Source organism: Mesoplodon mirus (assembly GCF_964341445.2).
Source record: "Mesoplodon mirus genome assembly, chromosome: 1".
In the NCBI taxonomy this organism is placed as follows: domain Eukaryota; kingdom Metazoa; phylum Chordata; class Mammalia; order Artiodactyla; family Ziphiidae; genus Mesoplodon; species Mesoplodon mirus.
The window spans coordinates 27,785,422-27,806,629 of NC_138976.1; the positions used below are offsets into that span (position 1 = coordinate 27,785,422).

Genomic DNA, 21,208 nt, shown 5'->3' on the forward strand with positions numbered 1-21,208 from the left:
TGGGGGAAGCCAGGCATTAAACTAAAAATCATAAATCATATGTAAATCATAGTGTTTGTGAGAAGGTAAGTGTTATGGGGGAAAATCATGTAGAAAAAGGAAATAGGGGGTTTGTGGAGGCAGATATGCAATTTTAAATGGGGAGGGAAAGGCTGCCCTACAATGAGAATTGTCTAGAGTTGGCAGCGACTTCATAGCAGGACAGTGACCATCCCAGGAAACTAGGTGCCCAGTGAACTAGGCCAGGTCCATGTGCTAACTGTGGAAGTTGACCTTGGCTGCATAGTCTAAAAATCAGTTGCAGTGCCCAGGCACCCGACTTTAGTTCCGAGTCCAGAGGCTGGACATTAAAAGAGAAATGTCAAAAGCAAGGCAGGGCATGGGCCTATAAGTTGGTGGAGATATTTCTAGAACTCAGCAATAAGAACCAGATTTGAAGCCTAGGTAAATAGATGAGGAGGAGAAAGCCAGGATGGATCTTAGGGAATAAAGGGAACCTCAGTTTCTGGACCCCATGAGCAGCCAAGTCACGAGACTTTGAGACGAAGATGTTTGGTGCTTCCCACTAGGGACCAGGATTGGCTCTGGATGCAGGGAGGGGAGGCATGCTGAGGCTGGGAGCCTTGGCTGACTTCAAAGGCATAACCAGGGATCAAGCTCTGCTCAGGTCTCAAGAAGTTGTGATGAGGCTGCTTTTGGTTGCTCTGCTCAGTGCAGAGAACGAGTCTGCTCCTCTTTGAATGTCATCCACACTGAACCAGAGCATTACAGACCCAAACAAGGCTCCTGGCCCAGAACTCTGTAAGTTACTCTAATTGTCAAGAGCAAAGTTATTTAGTCATGAAACTCAAGTGACGCTTTTCTGAGGGCCCTTCCCAGCACCAGTGTTTAGAGGCTGGACTCAAATAAAAGGTCTAACTGAGCTGCTTAGGACTAACTAGAAGGACAAGTAAAGATTGATGCTTAAGGCCTAACTAAAAGGACTAAAGATTGCTGCTTTCTCTAGCACTTTTCAGATTAACCAGTGCAAATTCATGGCATTTCAGTGAACTTATTTGCTGTAAAGCAGAGTTTCTCTACCTCAGCATTATTGACATCTTGGGCCAGTTAATTCTTTTCTGTATGGAGGAGGGGACATCCTACATTGTAGGGTGTAGGATGCATAGTAGCATCCCTGGCCTTTACCCACCAGATGCCAGTAACAGCCCCTCCTCCATTAGAGACAACCAAAAATGTCTCCAAACGTTGCAAAATGTCCCCTGGGGACAGGATCACCCTCAGTCGAAATCCACTACTGTAAAGGTTTTAAAAAGTATTTCAAAGACTTTTTAAAAATTATTATTTATGTTTTATTAATATTTATTAACATTAATAAAGATTTATTGATATTTATGTTATGCAAGATTACATACCCAAAATCAGGCACAGCGAGGTACAAAAATACTGTCTGAATATCAGAAATGACTCCCAACAACGGATAAAGGGCAGTTTTAAAGTCTTCTACGATAAAAAAATAAAATTCACAATATATGCAAATATCGAATCATTGCATTGTACACCTGAAACTAATATAAGGTTACATGTCACTCACACCTCAATTTAAAAAAGAAAAATACAGTAGTGTGTGCTTTGAAACTAATGTAAATTATTACATTAGAACATAATAAAAGTGATCAGGAAATGCTGATGCAGAAGGCAACAGCACCAGATCAGTACGGGTTGGTCACCAACAGGGCTGGCAGCTGCCTGCTGATGGAACCTGAGGCTGGTCTGGTGGTGGGAATGGGGGTGGATTCAGATCTACAGCTTGATACGAATCATACTTATTCATATTTTCGTATTCTTATAAATATGAATCAGAAAGGGCAGAATTTGAAGGCTGTTATTTGGAAGCCCTCCAGGCTATGCTTGCCTGATTTTAGATTTCTTGGTAGGTAAGGAATCGAAAATCTTCCCTCTCCACATTTAGTTTGTATCTAGGTATACTTTCTAGACTTATCTGTATCCTCTTCCTCCAGTCATTTTATTGTAAAATTATCATTGCCTCTGGCGAACTTTCAGGATTTTGTCTATCAGCGTTTGGATCCACACTGCCTAGGGGAAGTGAGAAGCAGATACTGAAAGGCAGCAAGAGTGAGAGAGGAGGCTGACCCTTGAGAGAGAAAGCCCTCAGGAGCTGTCCTGACTGAAGAGTAAAGACCCTCCTGTCGAGATAAAACCGTGTTATCAAGAAATCAGGCAACTTTATGCTTTGGGGGAGTAGAAGTGTATTGGTTTGCTCTTTCATTTGTAAAAAGATTTGGGGGCTTTTCTGGTTGATTACTCTTCCTCTTCCCTTACCACGATGCGTAGTTATAGTAATGACACAGTATTCTTTAAACACCACCAGCTCATCGTATTGTAAAAAAAGGTGCTTCACTAACACAAAGGATGAATAACACACAGAGTTGAATATATGTTTGAGGTTGTTAGAATTATAGGGCTCTTATCTCTTTCCTGTTTTCAGAATAATTTTATAATCAACTTATTTGAAATACTGAGGATATCCACATCCCTCAGTTATAAAAATGAGTCCCTAATATCTACATAGATCTCACAATTTACAAAATGTTTATTACAACTATTTTCTACGATTTGCATTAATAACCCAGTGATTTAGGTCTATTTAAAACCTCTTTTACAGATAAAGTAACTGAGGTTCAGATTGATTTTAATAAAATCTATTCTTCAGATTAAAACCATGACATCCAGACCAGTAGACTGCTGTCAGCCTTTGGTGTTTCTGTGACATATACAGGAAAGACAGACCCAAGAATCTTGTTCTGTGAACCCTTAATATTAACTATCCAAGGAACTGATGTATTTAGTTCTGTCAGAAACTGCCTTTTGAAGCACAATATTTGATGTGTGTAGATCAATTTGCACTGATGGTGTTTGTATTATACTAGAAACAAAGTCAGATTCATTCATTCAAAGTGATGAGAAAAGTGCCTCATTCAATGATGACATATCTTAGGTAATCTATCATCTTCTTGTTGGAAAATTATTGGCTAAGATATTGAGGAATTCTTGTTCTGTTGTGACAGGGCAAACATTTCATCAGGAGCATGTTCTAAATCCTTGCCTCTTCTCAGTGCGTGGGTGAGAACTAAAGTGCTCTTTTTCATGGCCTGACGCCTACCCATATATTTTCTTAAGTACATGAAAATACAAGCTTAGAGGGTCGTGAATAAGAGTTTGGATTTAGAGCCATAACTATTTAGTGTCTAATCCCAGCTCTTCTACTTACTAGCTGTGTGAACTAGGTCAAGTTAATTGACCTCTCTGTGCCTCAATTTCCTCATCTGTAAAATGGAGTTAATGGTGTCTACCTCAGAGTTGTGGTGAGAAGTAAATGAACTAATATTTCAAAGCATTTAGAATAATACCTAGTACATACTAACCACGGTGTATTGGCTACATTATTATCATCATTACCTAGTATCCATGGCAGTCTTATTTAAACATCTCATCAGCTCAGTACACCTTGCTAGGAAATGGGATGAACATGGTAACTGCAGATAAAACGTCTTCATTAGGAAACTTCTAGTTTGAATAAAACATGTTACGGAGAAAACATTTCACCATGTCTTCTTTTTCTAAAGAAATGGTTGTTTCCTGAAGGAAGGCTCTTAACAGCTGAATTGAGAGCACATTTGCAACAGCAGAATTACTTTCTCCACTGAGATTTCCCACTAGGGAACTTGATGTAGCAAAAAGAAAAGCAAAAAGGAACTGTATTCATTTCTTTGTATCTTGTATTCCATTTGCAATGGTGCTTGGATCAAAGATGTGATCTAGAATTAAGACCTGGTGATTGAATCAGAATGTACTTTGAGGAAAGTGAACATAAGAATTCCTTAGATGTCCCCCCTTCTGCTGTCAAAATGGTGACCACATGCCACTTGCTTGTACTTGTTTGTGTGGGATAAGATCTTCATCAATTTTCCCACTAAAATAAAGGCCAGGAATTGAGTTGAGAGTGTGTTTCCATGTTTTTTGAACATCGTTGTAGAATAACTACACAAAAGATTCACAAAGCTGATTAACTTCTGAAAATGAGAAAACGTTCAACCATACTTAATCTCACGCAACACAGTTCTTGAATTCTCTTTCATTGCATTGTTTTGCTAACATAGACAGGAGAGCAGTCCTCTTTCAGAAATGTTTGATAAGAGGTTGAGAACATATGCTGAGGAAGGAGTAAGATTCCCCTCCCCTTTTCAGAGAGTACTATTACCAACCTAACCCAGATAACTTGTTTTATGTCTTTTCCACTATCCTTTTTTTTTTTAATTCTATGTGTTAGTTCCTCCACATGAAAAATATGTAGGAGCCATGCTTTCATGTACCCATGTGTTAATATTTAAACTGACAACCATTGCAACTTCTCGGAATCAAAAATGGGGCAATTTGTCCCAAAGATGTGCATGTCTATGTAAAACTGTACCCAGGTGCATCATGATTTCCAATTTCTTGTGCTTCACAAATATCTACAGTAAGAAGTCTTTCCTGTATATATAGCATGGATCTTCAGACTCCAAATTAAGGTTGTTTTCTCATTCTTGCTGCATTGAAAATGGAGAGTGCTTTGATTTCCAAATTACGATTTACAAGTTTTCTGACTCCTGAGACACTTATAAAGCCCCTGTTTTCGATTATCCTCTGTTTTCTAAGGCACCTAGCACCCTGCAGGATTTTGTGACATTTATTAAAAAGAAAAATGGTCCCTACATCATACATGCCAAGTGGTTTCATGTCAAACCCATGTTCAACAGAATCAGGGATGTGAGACACCAACATGAGTTAGAAAATTTGGACAAGTTCCTATGCTCTTTTACCCTCTTCTTCTGTCAATCTTCTCTGAAGTTTCTTCAGCAATTGATTCATGATTCCACAAATATTTGTTTGCTATGGACCAGGTTTGATACTAGGTGCTTAGATACAGTGTTGAACAAAAATAGATGTGTTCTCTGCTCTTTAGAGCTTGCATATTCTACAATCCTAATGGGAGAGATGGACATTACTGAATAATCACACATATAAATTTCCTACTGAGATAAGAGTTACAAAAAAGAAGCATAACGGTACAATACTAGTCTAAAATAGGAGTATTTTTTTCCTACGCACCTATGGTCAATTAATCTACAACAAAGGAGGCAAGAATATACAATGGAGAAAAGACAGTCTCTTCAATAAGTGGTGCTGGGAAAACTGGACAGCTACATGTAAAAGAATGAAATTAGAATATTCTCTAACACCATACACAAAAATAAACTCAAAATGGATTAAAGACCTAAATGTAAGACCAGATACTTTAAAACTCCTACAGGAAAACATAGGTAGAACACTCTTTGACATAAATTACTGCAATATCTTTTTGGATCTGTGTCCTAGAGTAATGGAAATAAAAACAAAAATAAACAAATGGGACCTAATTAAACTTAAAAGCTTTTGCACAGCAAAGGAAATCATAAACAAAACAAAGACAACCTACAGAATGGGAGAAAATATTTGCAAATGATACGACCAACAAGAGATTAATCTCCAAAATATACAAAGAGCTCATACAGCTCAATATCAAAAAAAACCCAAAACAACCCAATCAAAAAGATGGGCAGAGGGTTTCCCTTGTGGCACAGTGGTTAAGAATCCACCTGCCAATGCAGGAGACACGGGTTTGAGCCCTGGTCGGGGAAGATCCCACATGCTGCAGAGCAACTAAGCCTGTGCGCCACAACTACTGAGCCTGCACTCTAGAGCCCACGAGCCACAACTACTGAGCCCATGTGCCACAACTACTGAAACCCGCACACCTAGAGCCCGTGATCCACAACAAGAGAAGCCACTGTAATGAGAAGCCTGTGCACTGCAACAAAGAGTAGCCCCCACTCACTGCAACTAGAGAAAGCCAGCAACAAAGACCCAACGCAGCCAAAAACAAATAAATTAAAAAAAATAATTGGCAGAGTAATATTCCACCTAGAGGGGTGGGATAGGGAGGGTGGGAGGGAGATGCAAGAGGAAGGAGATATGGGGATATACGTATATGTATAGCTGATTCACTTTGTTATAAAGCAGAAACTAACACACCATTGTAAAGCAATTATACTCCAATAAAGATGTTAAAAAAATAAAATAATTTTTTTTAAATGGGCAGAAGATATGCATAACTGCATCACTTTGCTGTATACCTGAAACTAACACAATATTGTAAATCAACTATATTCCAATATAAAATAAAACTTAAAGAATGGACAGAAGATCTAAGAAGATATACAGATGGTCAACAGGCACATAAAAAGATGCTCAGCTGCTCATTATTAGAGAAATGCAAATCAAAACTACAATGAGGTATCACCCCACACTGGTCAGAATGGCCATCATCAAAAAATCTAAAAACAATAAATGCTGGAGAGGGTGTGGAGAAAAGGGAACCCTTGCACTGTTGGTGGGAATGTAAATTGATACAGCCACTATGGAGAACAGTATGGAGGTTCCTTAAAAAACTAAAAATAGAATTACCATATGACCCAGCAATCCCACTACTGGGCATATACCCTGAGAAAACCATAATTCAAAAAGAGTCATGTACCACAATGTTCATTGCAGCACTATTTACAATAGCCAGGACATGGAAGCAACCTAAGTGTCCATCGACAGATGAATGGATAAAGAAGATATGGCACATATATACAATGGGATATTACTCAGCCATAAAAAGAAACAAAAATTGGGCTTCCCTGGTGGCACAGTGGTTGAGAGTCCGCCTGCCGATGCAGGGGACACGGGGTCGTGCCCTGGTCCGGGAAGATCCCACATGCCACAGAGCGGCTGGGCCCGTGAGCCATGGCCACTGACCCTGCTCATCCAGAGCCTGTGCTCCACAACGGGAGAGGCCACAGCAGTGAGAGGCCCACGTACCGCAAAAAAAAAAAAAAAAAAAAAAAAGAAAAGAAACAAAATTGAATTATTTGTAGTGAGGTGGATGGACCTAGAGTCTGTCATGCAGAGTGAAGTAAGTCAGAAAGAGGAAAACAAATACCGTATGCTGACACATATATATGGAATCTAAAAAAAAATGGTTCTGATGAAACTAGAGGCAGGACAGGAATAAAGATGCAGACATAGAGAATGGACTTGAGGACGGGGGCGGGGTGGGGTGTGGAGGAGAAGCTGGGATGAAGTGAGAGAGTAGCATGGACATATATACACTACCAAATGTAAAATAGATAGCTAGTGGGAAGCAGCAGCATAGCACAGGGAGATCAGCTCGGTGCTTTGTGACCACCTAGAGGGGTGGGATAGGGAGGGTGGGATAGGGAGGGTGGGAGGGAAGCTCAAGAGGGAGGGGATATGGGGATATATATATATATATATATATATATATATATATATATATATACACACACATAGAGCTGACTCACTTTGTTATACAGCAGAAAGTAACACAACATTGTAAAGCAATCTTACTCCAATAAAGATGTAAAAAAAAAAAAACTACAATGAGGTATCACCTCACACTGGTCAGAATGGCCATCATCAAAAAGTCTACACATAATAAATGCTGGAGAGGGTGTGGAGAAAAGGGAACTCTCCTACACTATTTGTGGGAATGTAAATTGGTACAGCCACTATGGAGAACAGTGTGGAGGTTCCTTAAAAAACTAAAAATAGAACTACCATATGACCCAGCAATCCCACTACTGGGCATATACCCTGAGAAAACCATAATTTGAAAAGATACATGCACCCCAATGTTCATAGTAGCACTATTTACAATAACAAATATATGGCAGCAACCTAAATGTCCATCAATAGATGAATGGATAAAGAAGATGTGGTATATTTATACAATGGAATATTACTCAGCCATAAAAAAGAATGCTATAATGCCATTTGCGGCAACATGGATAGATCTAGAGACTATCATACTAAGCCAGACAGAGAAAGAAAAATATCATATGATATTGCTTGTATGTAGAATCTAAAAAAAAAAATGATGCAATGAACTTATTTACAAAACAGAAATAGACCCACAGACATAGAAAACAAATTTATGGTTACCAAAGGGGAAGTGGCAAGATAAATCAGGAGTTTGGGATTAACATATACACACTACTAATATATAAAATAGATAACCAGTAAGGACCTACTATATAGCACAGGGAACTAGCCTCAATATTTTGTAATAACCTATAAGGGAAAAGAATTTGAAAATGTATATATGTGTAACTGAATCACTTTGCTGTAAACCTAAAACTAACACATTGTAAACCAACTATACTTCAATAAAAAACAAAAACAAAAACTTTATAATCTCAAAAGTGCTTTATATATATAGCAGTTATGAATTTAAGTCTATATCTCAAATATGCAAAGATATCATTTCTTTTATTTTTACTGAGATGCAATTCACATACCACAAAATTCACCCTTTTAAAGTGGTCAGTTTGGTGGGTTTTAGTATATTCACAAAGTTGAGCAACCATCTTTTTTCTGTTTAAGTCCAGAAAATTTCTTCATCCCCCCCAAAAAATCCGATGTCCATTAGCAGTCACTATTTTCCCTTCTCCCCAGACGCTGATGTCCACTATTCTACTTTCTATCTGTGGATTTACCTCTTTTAGACATTATATATAAATTGACCATACAATGTAAAAAAATAAAAATAAAATAGGAGTATTTTTTTCCCCAAGACCCCATGTGATATGTGATTATTTCTCCCTCTTCAGTCTTAAGTGGGGCAAGATCTATACACACTCAGTTTTCCTCAACAGAAGCTCTTGGCCCACTCTTCAGAGCTTAAGCTTAAGAGCAGGTTGGAGTACACAGGGCTAAGTCCAATCCCAAATTAGCAGGCTTCCTACTGGAGTGCCTCAGCTCCAGTGAACTGGCATCTCCTCATACCGCCACTGCCATGACAGTGCAGTGCATGCAAAGCTATGGCACCCAGCATGCATGTCTGTTCCTCTCAGGAGCAAGACACCAGCGCCAGTGCCCCTGCCACTTCCTTCCTAGTTGTCCCACAGTGTGTCTGTAAATACAGTTAGAAGAATAAGGGGGCAGAGGAGACAGTCCCAGGCAAATTCAAAGAGCAGAACTCATCCAGTGGAGTGACAGCATCCTTATTTTCTGAGCAGTCTAGATCCTGGATCTCTGATTCAGGGGGAAGACAGGAGAGAAAGGAAATCTCCCTAGGTTTTCTCCCATGATCTCTGTCTTCAGAGGAGAAGCTCAGGTTTTCCATGAGGTAAAACTGTGTGTGTGTGTGTGTGTGTGTGTGTGTGTGTGTGTGTGTGTGTGTGTGAGAGAGAGAGAGAGAGAGAGAGAGAGAGACAGAAATCCCTCACTGATGATCCCTTCAGGTTGGCACTGTGAGTTTCCATCTTTTTTCACTGTCATTGTTTATGTTTTAGTGGACAGTTGAGAGGTGCTCTATTAGAGGCTGTTAGCAAAGTGCCATTTTAAACTGGAAAATTATACACTTATAATTTAATATGGAATAATTGGCCTTCAGTTCAGAGGCTCCACCTAAAGTCACAGGTACTTTGTGGCTAAAAGCAATTTATTCCTTTCTTTGCTCACCCCAGCAGTCCCTGCTAATTATTACACTGCGGCCTGGGTCTAGGCTTCCTAATGAAGGCCTCCTGTGTGGAAGGCAACAGGCTCCTCCTCAGCAACAAGCAGTCTGGTTTCTGTATTTTGACCAGCTCTTTGTTTGGGAGGCCTAAAGAGATCCTGACCAGTTATCTTTGGCTGAGAAGATCTTTGTCATACGCATTTCCCGCTTATGTCACTGCTTTCCCCTACTACATTCTTGGTTGAGTAAAAGGATAGAACCCTGCACTGATTCCTTGGCAAGAGGCAGATCACAGAGTTTCACCTACATGTCCTAATTTACTAGTGATCAAAGATCCTGATTTGTCCAAAGACGTCCTGTCTGAGATCAGAGGGATCCTGGTAAAACCCTGAGAGGGGGGAAAAAAGGACTTCTTTTTTTTTTTTTTTTTTTTTTTTTAAAGCACTTTCATCTTCCTCTTTCTTCATCCTGTGACTTGCCTGATGGGTGTCAGATCCTTTTAGGCCACAAAGAAGAGGCATGCTCAGGTTACCTTAGCGATCTGTATCATCAAAACAGGGACCACAGACAACACCATCAACAGATGCCAGTCTCTGTCCTAATGCCACATTTTTTCTAGCCTCCTGGTCCTCTCAGCATTCTACTGCCCCTCACCCCTTAGGGATGTGGGAATTCACAAGTGCTTAGCCCATTCCATGCCAGAATGTATGGCATGGAGGTACCCTAGGGCTCAAACAACTTGATCCTCCCTCCAACATTGCTAATGCAGGCTCCTGTAGCTCTGATGCTGTGCTGGATGTGGAACTTCTCTAAAAGTTGTCCAGGGCTCCTGAGCTACACTCCTGGGAGGCACAGGACATGCTTCAACTTGATTTCCAAAAATCATTCTGGAGGTTTCTATTGCCCTGCCCCTGGGGTTTGACAGCCAGCATGTGGCAAGGAGCATGGGGTGCCCCTTCACTCCTTCACAGCCAGACCAGGCAGGGTTCTGTCTCCTTGGGAGACACCCTCAGCCTCATCTTCCGCATTCTAGGGTTTATTTTAGAAACTCAGTGGTCTTATCCTATAGACCATGGCTCTTGGTTTTCCCATCCAAGTCTTTTCAGAATTCCAAACAAAAACAGCAGTACGTGTCTCAAGCACATAGGTCTGGCAAGCCAAAAGAGCTCGACTGTTAGACTTTGTGTCTGCTATAAATCCATTCAGAAATGTGATCAGCTCCGCTGAAACAAGGAACACCATTGGGAACAGAGCCATAAGTAGAACCAGCTAGGGAGGGTTACAGGAATGAGAAATGTATCTGTTAAAATTTCAAAAAGATGATCTCACTTAAAGAATTTTAGACACCAAGGTAGGATATATAGAAAAGCATCTCCTTCAAATCATATATTGCAGTACAGGAGACCATAAACAGTGTTCTACCTGACTCTGAGGACAAAAGCAGCTCTGTTTGGCTTCTGAGGCTTGTAACATACACACAAGGAGCTCAGGATTAACAGAGGGATAGCTGGAATTTCTTACAAAAGCCCCGTATGATCTGACATTGTCTGTGAATCACCGCTGCAGCTTCCACTGCACTTTGTTGGCATGGCCCATGCCAGGCAAGTGGAATCCCCGGGACTGCCCTTCTGAAGGTAAATCAAATACACCAGAATGAAATGTTTGGAAAGCAAATGCTTGTTAAGCCATCAGGAGAAGCAGACAAAATCCAGGAGAGGCAAAGAGAAGAGGGGAAAGCAACTTTCAGCAATAATATCACATGGCAGCAAAGTGGAAATTTGCCCGTCACAGATTCACTGTGACCATGGACCTGGCACTTCAGACACCTATCCAAGGAGCCTAGAAATCCTCTATCTCAGAAAGAATTCACCCTAATTGGAAGCATTCTGACAAATAAAATCCCAGAGGAAAATGCTGTCTCTTTTCCCTTTTTAAATCACGTTACCCTAGTTTCCTGGAAGAGTATGTCTAGACAGACTTACTGCCCCTTGAAAAAGCTAGGGACCTGGTCTTTGAGAATCTTGCTTGAAGATGTAACAAAATTTCTAACCAGACTTCAGAAACTGTGGGTGAAAATTACCACGAATGACCAGTGAATGCCTACTCTCAGAGGTCAGACGCTATGAGTGTGAGCGGCTGAAGGTATTAAAAGAGCTAGTTCTCATTCTGATAAAGCACATACTGGCAAAGCCACAAAAAAGAAAATTATAACAATCAATACAGGTCAAAATGGAAACCGGATGAAGGTTTCAGCCAAACTTGTCTTTGCTTCTGCTCTAATGGATTGACTTTTAGGTGCTGAAGTCAGCACAATTTGCAGATTCAAGACATTGAATATGGAAGTCAGAATTGGATAGAAATTTAATTGAAAATATAGCAGATCCTTGACATTTACAAGGGTTAATGCTGCCTCTCACACTTGCCAACTTCTCCCATAATTGAGTCACACTTGAAAAGTCTTCTTTATCTCTTCAAATGACTTGTATGTACCTTGCCTCTGCACAGCTGCTCTTGATATATTTAACAGAAAACAGTCCACAGAGAATCCATAGATGTATGTATAGGCTTTGAAAGATCCACAGTGAAACTTCCTATAGGGAATTCTGCTTATTCATGTTCAAGCTTGCTGGGGATAATCCTATATTCCTGTGGAATTTACCAGAGAACAGATAAAATCCAGGAAATATAGCCTACCCACGGGGTTCTTGGCCAAGCAGGCCAAGTCAGCATGGTGGGTAAAAGAACACCTTCCTTGCTCCGAAATGTCTATGTCCTAACCCCTAGAAACTGTGGATATATTACTTTACATGACAAAAAGGAATTTATATGTGTGATTGGATTAAGGGTTTTGAGATTATCCTGGATTATTCAGGTAGACAATGTAACCTTATAAGAGAGAAGCAAGAGAGTGAGTCACGGAAAGGAACGTGACAATGGAAGCAGAGCTCGTATGATATGATTGCTGGGGAGGTAGGGGGAGAGCGGGGGCACAAGTCAAGGAATGAAGGCAAGAAGCTGGAAAAAGCAAGGAATGAATTCCACTCTGGAGCTTCCAGAAAGAACACGGCTCTGCCAACACTTTGATTTTAGCCCAGTGAAACCTATTTTGGACTTCTGACCTCCAGAACTGTAAAACAATACATTTGTGTTGGTTTAAGCCACTCAGTTTGTGGTAATTTGATACGGTCAACAACATTCATCTTTAACACTCTTCCTCCTCATTTTGTTTCCAACATCAAATGAAACATCCAATTAAATCAAGGTTTCTAGAGTGATCTTTTTCTCTTTTAGGGACGACTTCCTAACAACCTCATTCTCTCACCTGCCATGATAACTCCTCCAAGGAGTATCTGCATTTCCAACAGGACCAGGGGGAAGGTATTTTCTATAGAAGGAAAGAGAACTAATGTTGAGTAACTACTTAATGCCAGGCACGCAGCAGGTGTTTTGCACATATTTAATTTCATCTTTCCAACTCCTTTCTGAGGTATCACTCCCCCCAACCACTTTGTGATAAGGGTACCAAGATTCAGAGAGGGTAGACAACTTACACTGTGAATGAGTCACCAAAGGTGGGTCTGGAGCCCAGCGCTACATGACTCCAAAATTCAAATTCTTTCCATTAGCACATGCTGCTTCTAATTTACTTATACAAAATAATGAAATGCTAACAGCAGCGTGACTGCACCAATTTGGAAGAAACAGTGGTTTGGGAAGCAGGCACCACTCCCTGGAAAGATAAAGGTGAGGGGACAATTTGACTCTGGGGAGGACCTTTCTGATAGGTTGTCATGGACTCTCACCGCTGTTTTTCTCTCAGGGACAAAACCAATCGATGGGGTATGTCACCTTTCCTAATTATTTTAAATCTCCTCATAGGGGTATTTGCTTTTGGGCTTTTTGCTACTGACATTTTTGTAAACGCCGGACAAGTGGTCACGGGGCACCTGACGCCGTACTTCCTGACGGTGTGCAAGCCCAACTACACCAGCGCAGACTGCCGGGTGCACCACCAGTTCATCAACAACGGGAACGTCTGTACTGGGGACCTGGAGGTGATAGAGAAGGCTAGGAGGTCCTTTCCCTCCAAACATGCTGCTCTGAGCATTTACTCCGCCTTATATGCCACGGTGAGTATGACCCACGTGGAGTTTTGGCTGTGATGGGTCTCTCCGCCACCCTCCCCCCCATTCTTTCATTACTTCTGGTGACTTTTAAAGTCATGTTACAATATGTTTCTCCTTTATTATATCATGCTGTTGCCCCCACCCTCAACATCCCAATGTAAGACCTGCCAGAGGATGTTAATTCTGGCAAGACTGTTGATAATCACTTAGTCACATCCTCCCATTTTACAGATGCAGAGACTGAGGCCCAGAGAATAGCTAAGAACACAGAGTCAGAGCAGAGGCCCAGGCTCCTGGCACCGGGTATGGGGTTCTTTCACTGCCCAGAACAGCACTCTTTGCCAAAGCTTTGGTTGGTTCTAGAACAGCACACATTTCTCACACTTGTCTACAAATTTGCAGGTGTGTGCCTCATGTGAACGCCTGCCTGGGCAGTGAGGCAAACCCGGATAAAGACATGGCTTTCCTCTGCTCCTCCTAATATTCTTCTTCATCACTTTGCCAGGACAGATGGGTGATCCTAAAAGACCCCCAACACCCACAAGTTTACTTCTCACTGTTCCGTAGGTCACACAAGCTTTGACTGCCCCCACTGGGGTATAATGTTCTAAACTTTGTGCTCTCATCAGAGAGAAAGCCCAAAGTGTGTCTCGCATCTTAAAATAGAAGAAATGATGGTGTCCATCTTTTTTTCCTGCTCTTTAATTGCATCCACTTTGGAAATGACCTCATTTGACCTTTTTCTGACCTCTGTTTCCTTAGAACCAAGCGTATAGAAGTAGAGAGATCAGTGCAAAGGTTCCACTGCTGGATATCATGTGTATTTACCTGTGGATGAGTGACTATTGGCTGAAAACACCCCTTTTCCTTCAACTTATTTTATATTCGGGGTGTGACTAGTCTAGTGATTCTCAGTGAAAGGTGAGGTAGGAGAAGGCAGAGGAAAGACCCCTTTCAAACTACGCAGTCTTCCCAGAGACTCTGAGTCTCCTCTGAGTGCCCTCGCCCCACCCCCACGGAGCATGTCCCCTCCCATCCAACGACAGTCACTGCACTCCCTACTGAGTCTGCTTCTGATGGAAGTGTGTCCATGCCATCGCCCCAAATACATACATTCAGGGTGGAGTGAAGGTGACTGACTACAGGTCTGGTCCACTTAGTAGAGTTTGAAAGAAATTGCTGAATATTCTCTTTAAAACAATGGCGCTTTTTTGTCCAATTTATAGGATAACATCTGTAGGATCAATTTTCCAAAATAAGCCTAATTATTTCTTTTAGATCTACTCTTTAATGAATACATGTCAAAAGTGATTTCAGCTACCGCCATATTAAGGAAACATGAACATAAATAATACAGAAGTCTGATTTATAAACAGACCAGTTTAGCTCAGTGAGGTTTCTTGGCTTTACTGCCCACCCCCCAAAAAAATCTACACCAGGTATTTTTTAAACAAAGTCTTTTCAGGCATTTGGCATAGTTTCCAGTTTTCAAAATGTCACTTTGTATCCTAGATTATCTAGGACCTAAGTTATATGAAGCAATGTATTCTTGCACCTTTTTCTGTATTTTTATCAAACTCAAGTCATCATTGTATGAAATCAATTTTTTTGTGTGTGTGGTACGCGGGCCCCTCACTGTTGTGGCCTCTCCCGTTGCGGAGCACAGGCTCCGGACGCGCAGGCTCAGCGGCCATGGCTCACGGGCCCAGCCGCTCCGCGGCATGTGGGATCTTCCCGGACCGGGGCACGAACCCGTGTCCCCTGCATTGGCAGGCGGACTCTCAACCACTGCGCCACCAGGGAAGGCCCTGAAATCAATTTTTACAACACCATTATAAAAATAAATCTGTTACTCATCAGAAAATACTGTCTCATCAAGTGAGATATAAATTTCTCTTGGGAAGAAAGAAGTTTATCTTACTCAGAATAGATGCTTATATAGCACGTTTTCAAGGATTCAGATATAATCCAATTCAAATCATGTCCCACAGACAGACTATAATCAGAAACCCTGATACAAGATTCCAATTGTGTAAACATTTTTCCGAGCCCCTATTATGTGTGCTTTCAGAAATTACTCAACAAGGATTTCCTAAGTACTAGTTAATGCTGTGAAGAATAATAACTAACCATAGGCCCATGTTATTAATAGTTTGTAATCTTGGGCCTCCCTGGTGGTGCAGTGGTTGAGAGTCCGCCTGCCGATGCAGGGGACACGGGTTCGTGCCCCGGTCTGGGAAGATCCCACATGCCGCAGAGCGGCTGGGCCCGTGAGCCATGGCCACTGAGCCTGCGTGTCCGGAGCCTGTGCTCCGCAACGGGAGAGGCCACAACAGTAAGGGGTCCATGTACCACAAAAAAAAAAAAAAAAAAAAGTTTATAATCTTATAGGAAAGATTTATAAAGGCTATAATTAAAAAACAATATAGAAGCATAAAAAACTAAATTTAAATATATCTAGTATAGATGTTAAGTAACATTTCCTACACAGCCTCAGAATGGTGTAATGATATGCTCTAATTTATGTAACTCTGATCTAACCACAGTTTTATAAGGTATCTATTACATGTAACAAAGAAAATCCCATCTTCCTGTATTCACACCAGCGCTGAAGGACCATTCTAGGAAATTAAGTTTCCACTATAATACTTTAAAATGCATCTATGTGAACTTACATGTGCTCAGGCCATACAAGCACACCATAGATTGTAATTTAAGTATTGGCAGACTATTTTTCTGGGTTGCAAACTCATTTAGCACACTTGTTAAGAAGCGATGATAGATCAATTACGCCCTCTAGTGGTTTCTTGTAATCATTACCAAAGGTTGTGTAACAAAGTATTTACTTGTTTGAAAGAGGCACATCTTCCTAACTCTAAGCCACAAGGGACACATTTGGAAACTGAGCCTATGAAATACTTAAGAGTCTTACCCAGCTCCTCACAATGGAATAAGAACAACCTACAACTCACAGGTCATAAGTTGCATCATCCTTTACTTACATCAGGACTTCCCAACTTTTTATATGTTGTGGCCCACATAGATAATTTTATTTTAAAACATGCTGGAGTAAATGAATGGATAGGGCTGATCAAGCTATCCCCAGGATTGTGAGAATCAATTTCCCAGCACAACTGAAATGCATTTATGTGACACACTGGTTTGGAAGTTCTAATTCAGTCAATTAGCTAATCAGTCAATGCTTTTATATTCGTTGAAAGTGTGAAGAATCCGCTAGGATTATGGGGGACACAAAAAGTGAAATGTATTGCCACTCACCTACCTGGTCTTCTCCATAAAATTAATTCTCATAGAAGATTTATTTGGCATCTGAGATTCTTATTTGGGTTTCCTAATACCCCAAGTGATTCTTTAGTTTGTTGCATAAAAACTGCATGCTCTGAACCTGATTGTTATGCAGTCATTCACGTCACTGTAATTTCTGTTCCCATGCCCACCAGAATGCAAAGCACCGAGACCAATGTACATTCATTCATCGTTCTTCCTTTGGTGCAGGCCCGTTTGTGTGTGCTGGTGTATGTCCGTGCATGTGTGTATATACACCATATGCAGAGGCTGCCAGTCACTGCCCGGTCTCTGTCCTAACCTAGATGTACATCACAAGCACAATCAAGACGAAAAGCAGTCGATTGGCCAAGCCGGTGCTGTGCCTCGGGACCCTCTGCACAGCCTTCCTGATGGGCCTCAACCGGGTCTCTGAGTATCGGAACCACTGCTCGGATGTGATCGCGGGCTTCATCCTGGGTACTGCTGTAGCCCTGTTTCTGGTAGGTCAGCTTCCCTCTACTTTTTTCCCCTCTGGTGCCCTCTGAAATGCTGCCCAAGATCCTGGCAAGTCAAGCTCCCCAGACTCCAGTCTAAGTCCAAGTTCCTCTGGCCCCAACCTTGTGAGTTGCAATTACTCGCCAAGTATCCTGTGCTCTTTCTTTCAGAAATATGACTACATATTCCCCCTGTGGGTCAGGAGTAGGATGGCTTCAGGAAGGACAGCTTGCTCCACTTGCTTCAACCCTGGCCTTGGGGCTGGGCAGACACAATTTAGCATACATTCAAACCATGATTCTCTAAATACTTGTTCAGAACGTACTGGGAGCATAAGCCAAGTGTTGCTTGGGGGAAGAACAGAGAACGAAGTATTGACGCAAGCAGGCAGCTCCTTCTCCAGCATTTCAAGAAACTCCACTCTGGCCCAGACTTGCATATCCCACTCAGAAATATGAAAACCCTCAGCTAACCACACCCAGACGTTTTAGGGGGCCTCTGTTATCTGAACATGCCTCTTGGGCATCTTATTTCCACTATAAGTGGCCTCTCAACCACATAATACTTCCTGGAGAAGGGTTCTGGTTAACTTTTATTGTTTTTTTAAATTTTTACAGATTTGAGGTATGACAGGCATACAATAAATGGCACAGGAAGTGTATAATTTGACCAATTTTGACCTACAGATACATCCTTCTCTCCCACCCTTCCTTTCCCTTCATTCCTAAGCAACCACTGATCTTCTGTATTAGATTACCCTAAGATTTAATGTTAATGGAATCATACAGTATGTATTTTTTTCCTGGCATCCTTCACCCAGCATAATTATTTTGAGATTTATCCATGTCGTAAGCATGTTATCAGTAATTCCTTTTTCTTGCTGTGTAGTATTCCATTGCATGGGCATACCATAGAGGTTCAGTTTTAAAAATTATCTTCAAGGATTTAAAATATACCCAGAAGGGACTTCCCTGGTGGTGCAGTGTTTAAGAATCCGCCTGCCTATGTAAGGGACACGGGTTCAAGCCCTGGTCCGGGAAGATCCCACATGCTGTGGGGCAACTAAGCCCGTGCGCCACAACTACTGAGCCCACATGCCATAACTACTGAGCCCGCATGCCACAGCTACTGAGCCCACATGTCTAGAGCCCATGCTCCACAACAAGAGAAGCCACCACGATGAGAAGCCCCGCACCGCAACGAAGAGTAGCCCCCCACTCGCTGCAAGTAGAGAAAGCCCGTGCACAGCAACGGAGACCCAATGCAGCCAAAAATAAATAAAATAAATTTATAAAATAAAATAAAATACACCCAGAAGGATTTACAGTAAATCACTAGGCCTGCAGATGTTGTGCATGAAATCAACCTCCTAATAACATTCAGCAGGCCTCCCCTAGGAGACAGAAGCCATCACAGCCTAGATGTGCTTCCTCCCCTTCTGCCCTTTCTGGTCCAAGGCACCCGTTAAGACTAACATCACACGCAGATAGATTTCACAGGCCTATGACCTAACTTCTCCTTGTCCTATCCCTTCCATACGGGGATTCTGTATGTATGTCCTCCCCAACATACAAAATGCACATATGCCTCTCCCAACCTCTAACTCAGAGTTTCCCAATATTTTTACCTGCTCAGATACACACAGAAAATGCTTGCATTTACTCGGAACATTAATTGGCAAGCTCCATTTGAATTCAAAATTATTTTTAATGGATCCAGTCTTTCTTTCTAAAGTGAAAGATGAGGGACTTAAATGCAAATTCTCTGGATGAAGCAGCAGGAAAAGTGGTGCTGAGATGATCCTGAGATGTTGAGCTCTCAGAAGATATTTCCCTAAGGGTGCTTTTTAAAAGGGGGAGAGAATACAGGTGACTTCAAGAGAAGAGAGGATTTTACAAACAGAGATCAATAGTACATAAATGAAGGCTTGGACTCCAAAGAAACACTTTTGCTGTCCCCATAAGTCCTGGATCCAGCTCAACCCCAGCTAAAGAGAAAAAGCGGTACTGACTGTTCCAAGCAATTTCATGGGGTCTTTAGGGGATGAAATCCAAAAACTTTGTGTTTGCCGAGGCCCCATGCACAAATTCTGCTTTAACATTCAACTTGTGTTCTCTCAGTAACTTGCAGCCCTCTTTCCTACCACTTGGTTACTGTTAAGTCTTGTATTGCCTTCCCAATTGATGATGAGTGTCAAAATTTGTTTTCCACAAATGATCTTTATGTAAGACCCATACCTGCTGTTGAACGGGTCCGGTAGGAGGCAGGCCACACTGTCCCCCACTGTATCTGCATGTACACACCTCACATATACACTCGCCAAGCTGGGAAATGGGAGGAGCGGACCTTGTAGAAGAGAACGGAAGCATTCCAAAGCAGAGACTTGGAGGAGGCCGAAAAAGAAGAGTCTGAACAGGAGCATATTTGTGGCCTATGTTCATTATGGTTTTGTGTTTCTTATGAAGAGGAAAGTGGGGGAAAGGGGAAGGAAGTTAGTTGAACAATTCCTACATGCCCTACACTTTATATACACCAAATCATGTGCTCCCAGGACAACCCAAACAGTGTTTTTTACTGAGGTAACTTTGGTTTATAACGTATGTTTCATGTGTACACTATAATTTGACATCTGTATACAGATGCTCGCCCCCAAAAGTCTACTTTTCATCTGCCACCATATAATTGACCCCCTTAACCTATTTTGCCCTCCCCCCGCCCCCCTTCCCCTCTGGTAACCACCAATCAGTTCTGTGTTTGTTTTGTTTATCCTGCCCTAACAGTATTCTTATCCTCATTTTATAAAAGAGGAAAGTGAGGCTCACAGATAAGTGACTTGCCCAATGGCCACCCAGCCAGTAAGCCAGGAATCTGACCTGCTGTCTCCAACCCCAGAGCTCCTACACCCTCCACTTCTCCCATTTCCTGAGTGGGGGAAGTTTAAGCAGAGCTGGAGAGTAAGGTAGAGGAGAGCCAGGTAGAGGATATTCATGCGAACGTTCTGTGGGGTTTGAGGAGCTACAGGAAAGATTCAGAGGCACTGGATATAGAAAAAACGATGCAGAACAATGGAAGAGAGTATGGAAAGAGACAAGATAGTTAGAACAGACTCAGTTATGAAGGGGGCTCAGTAGGAAATAAAGACAAGTGGGTAGTAATTTAGAGAGGGAGTTTTAATGGAAGCAATAAAAGTGCCACTAATAAATTATGTGACTATTTGCTAAGGAACTTAAGGGTAATCATCTTAGGTAAGAGTTAAAGACTAGCTAACATTGCATTTTTGCTGTATGTCTGGCACTTGTTAAGTGGCAAAATCCTACAGCAGTGGTGTGATTTAGAGGCTATGGAGTTTAAATCTGTGTAACGTTGGGCAAGTTATCTAAATTCTCTGTGCCTCCTTATCTAAGTTGGAGAGGATAATAGTACCTCCCTTATAAGATTGCTGAGTGGATTAGATGAGATAATGTAAACCCTCAGGACAGTACCAGACACATAAGTGGCCCTCAGTAAATGTTAGCTGTTATTATGAGGTGCTTTACATTCATCATGTCTTTTAATTGTTGTAAATCTATGAGGTAGGTATTATTCCCATTTTTACAGGTGAGGAAACAAGCTCAATGGGGGTAGACTGAGCATCCCTGGCCATCTGGTGATCAAACAGATGCTTCCTCAGCACCTA

General features: G+C 41.6%; 1 protein-coding gene across 1 annotated transcript in view; it reads left to right on the plus strand.

The window, feature by feature from the left end:
- PLPPR1 (phospholipid phosphatase related 1) overlaps positions 1-21,208 on the plus strand; it is a 57,564-nt gene that overhangs the window by 23,363 nt on the left and 12,993 nt on the right. The window contains exons 3-4 of the mRNA XM_082627549.1: positions 13,502-13,752; positions 17,361-17,537. Of these exons, the coding sequence (XP_082483675.1) occupies positions 13,502-13,752; positions 17,361-17,537 (428 nt within the window). The remainder of the gene's footprint in view (positions 1-13,501; positions 13,753-17,360; positions 17,538-21,208) is intronic.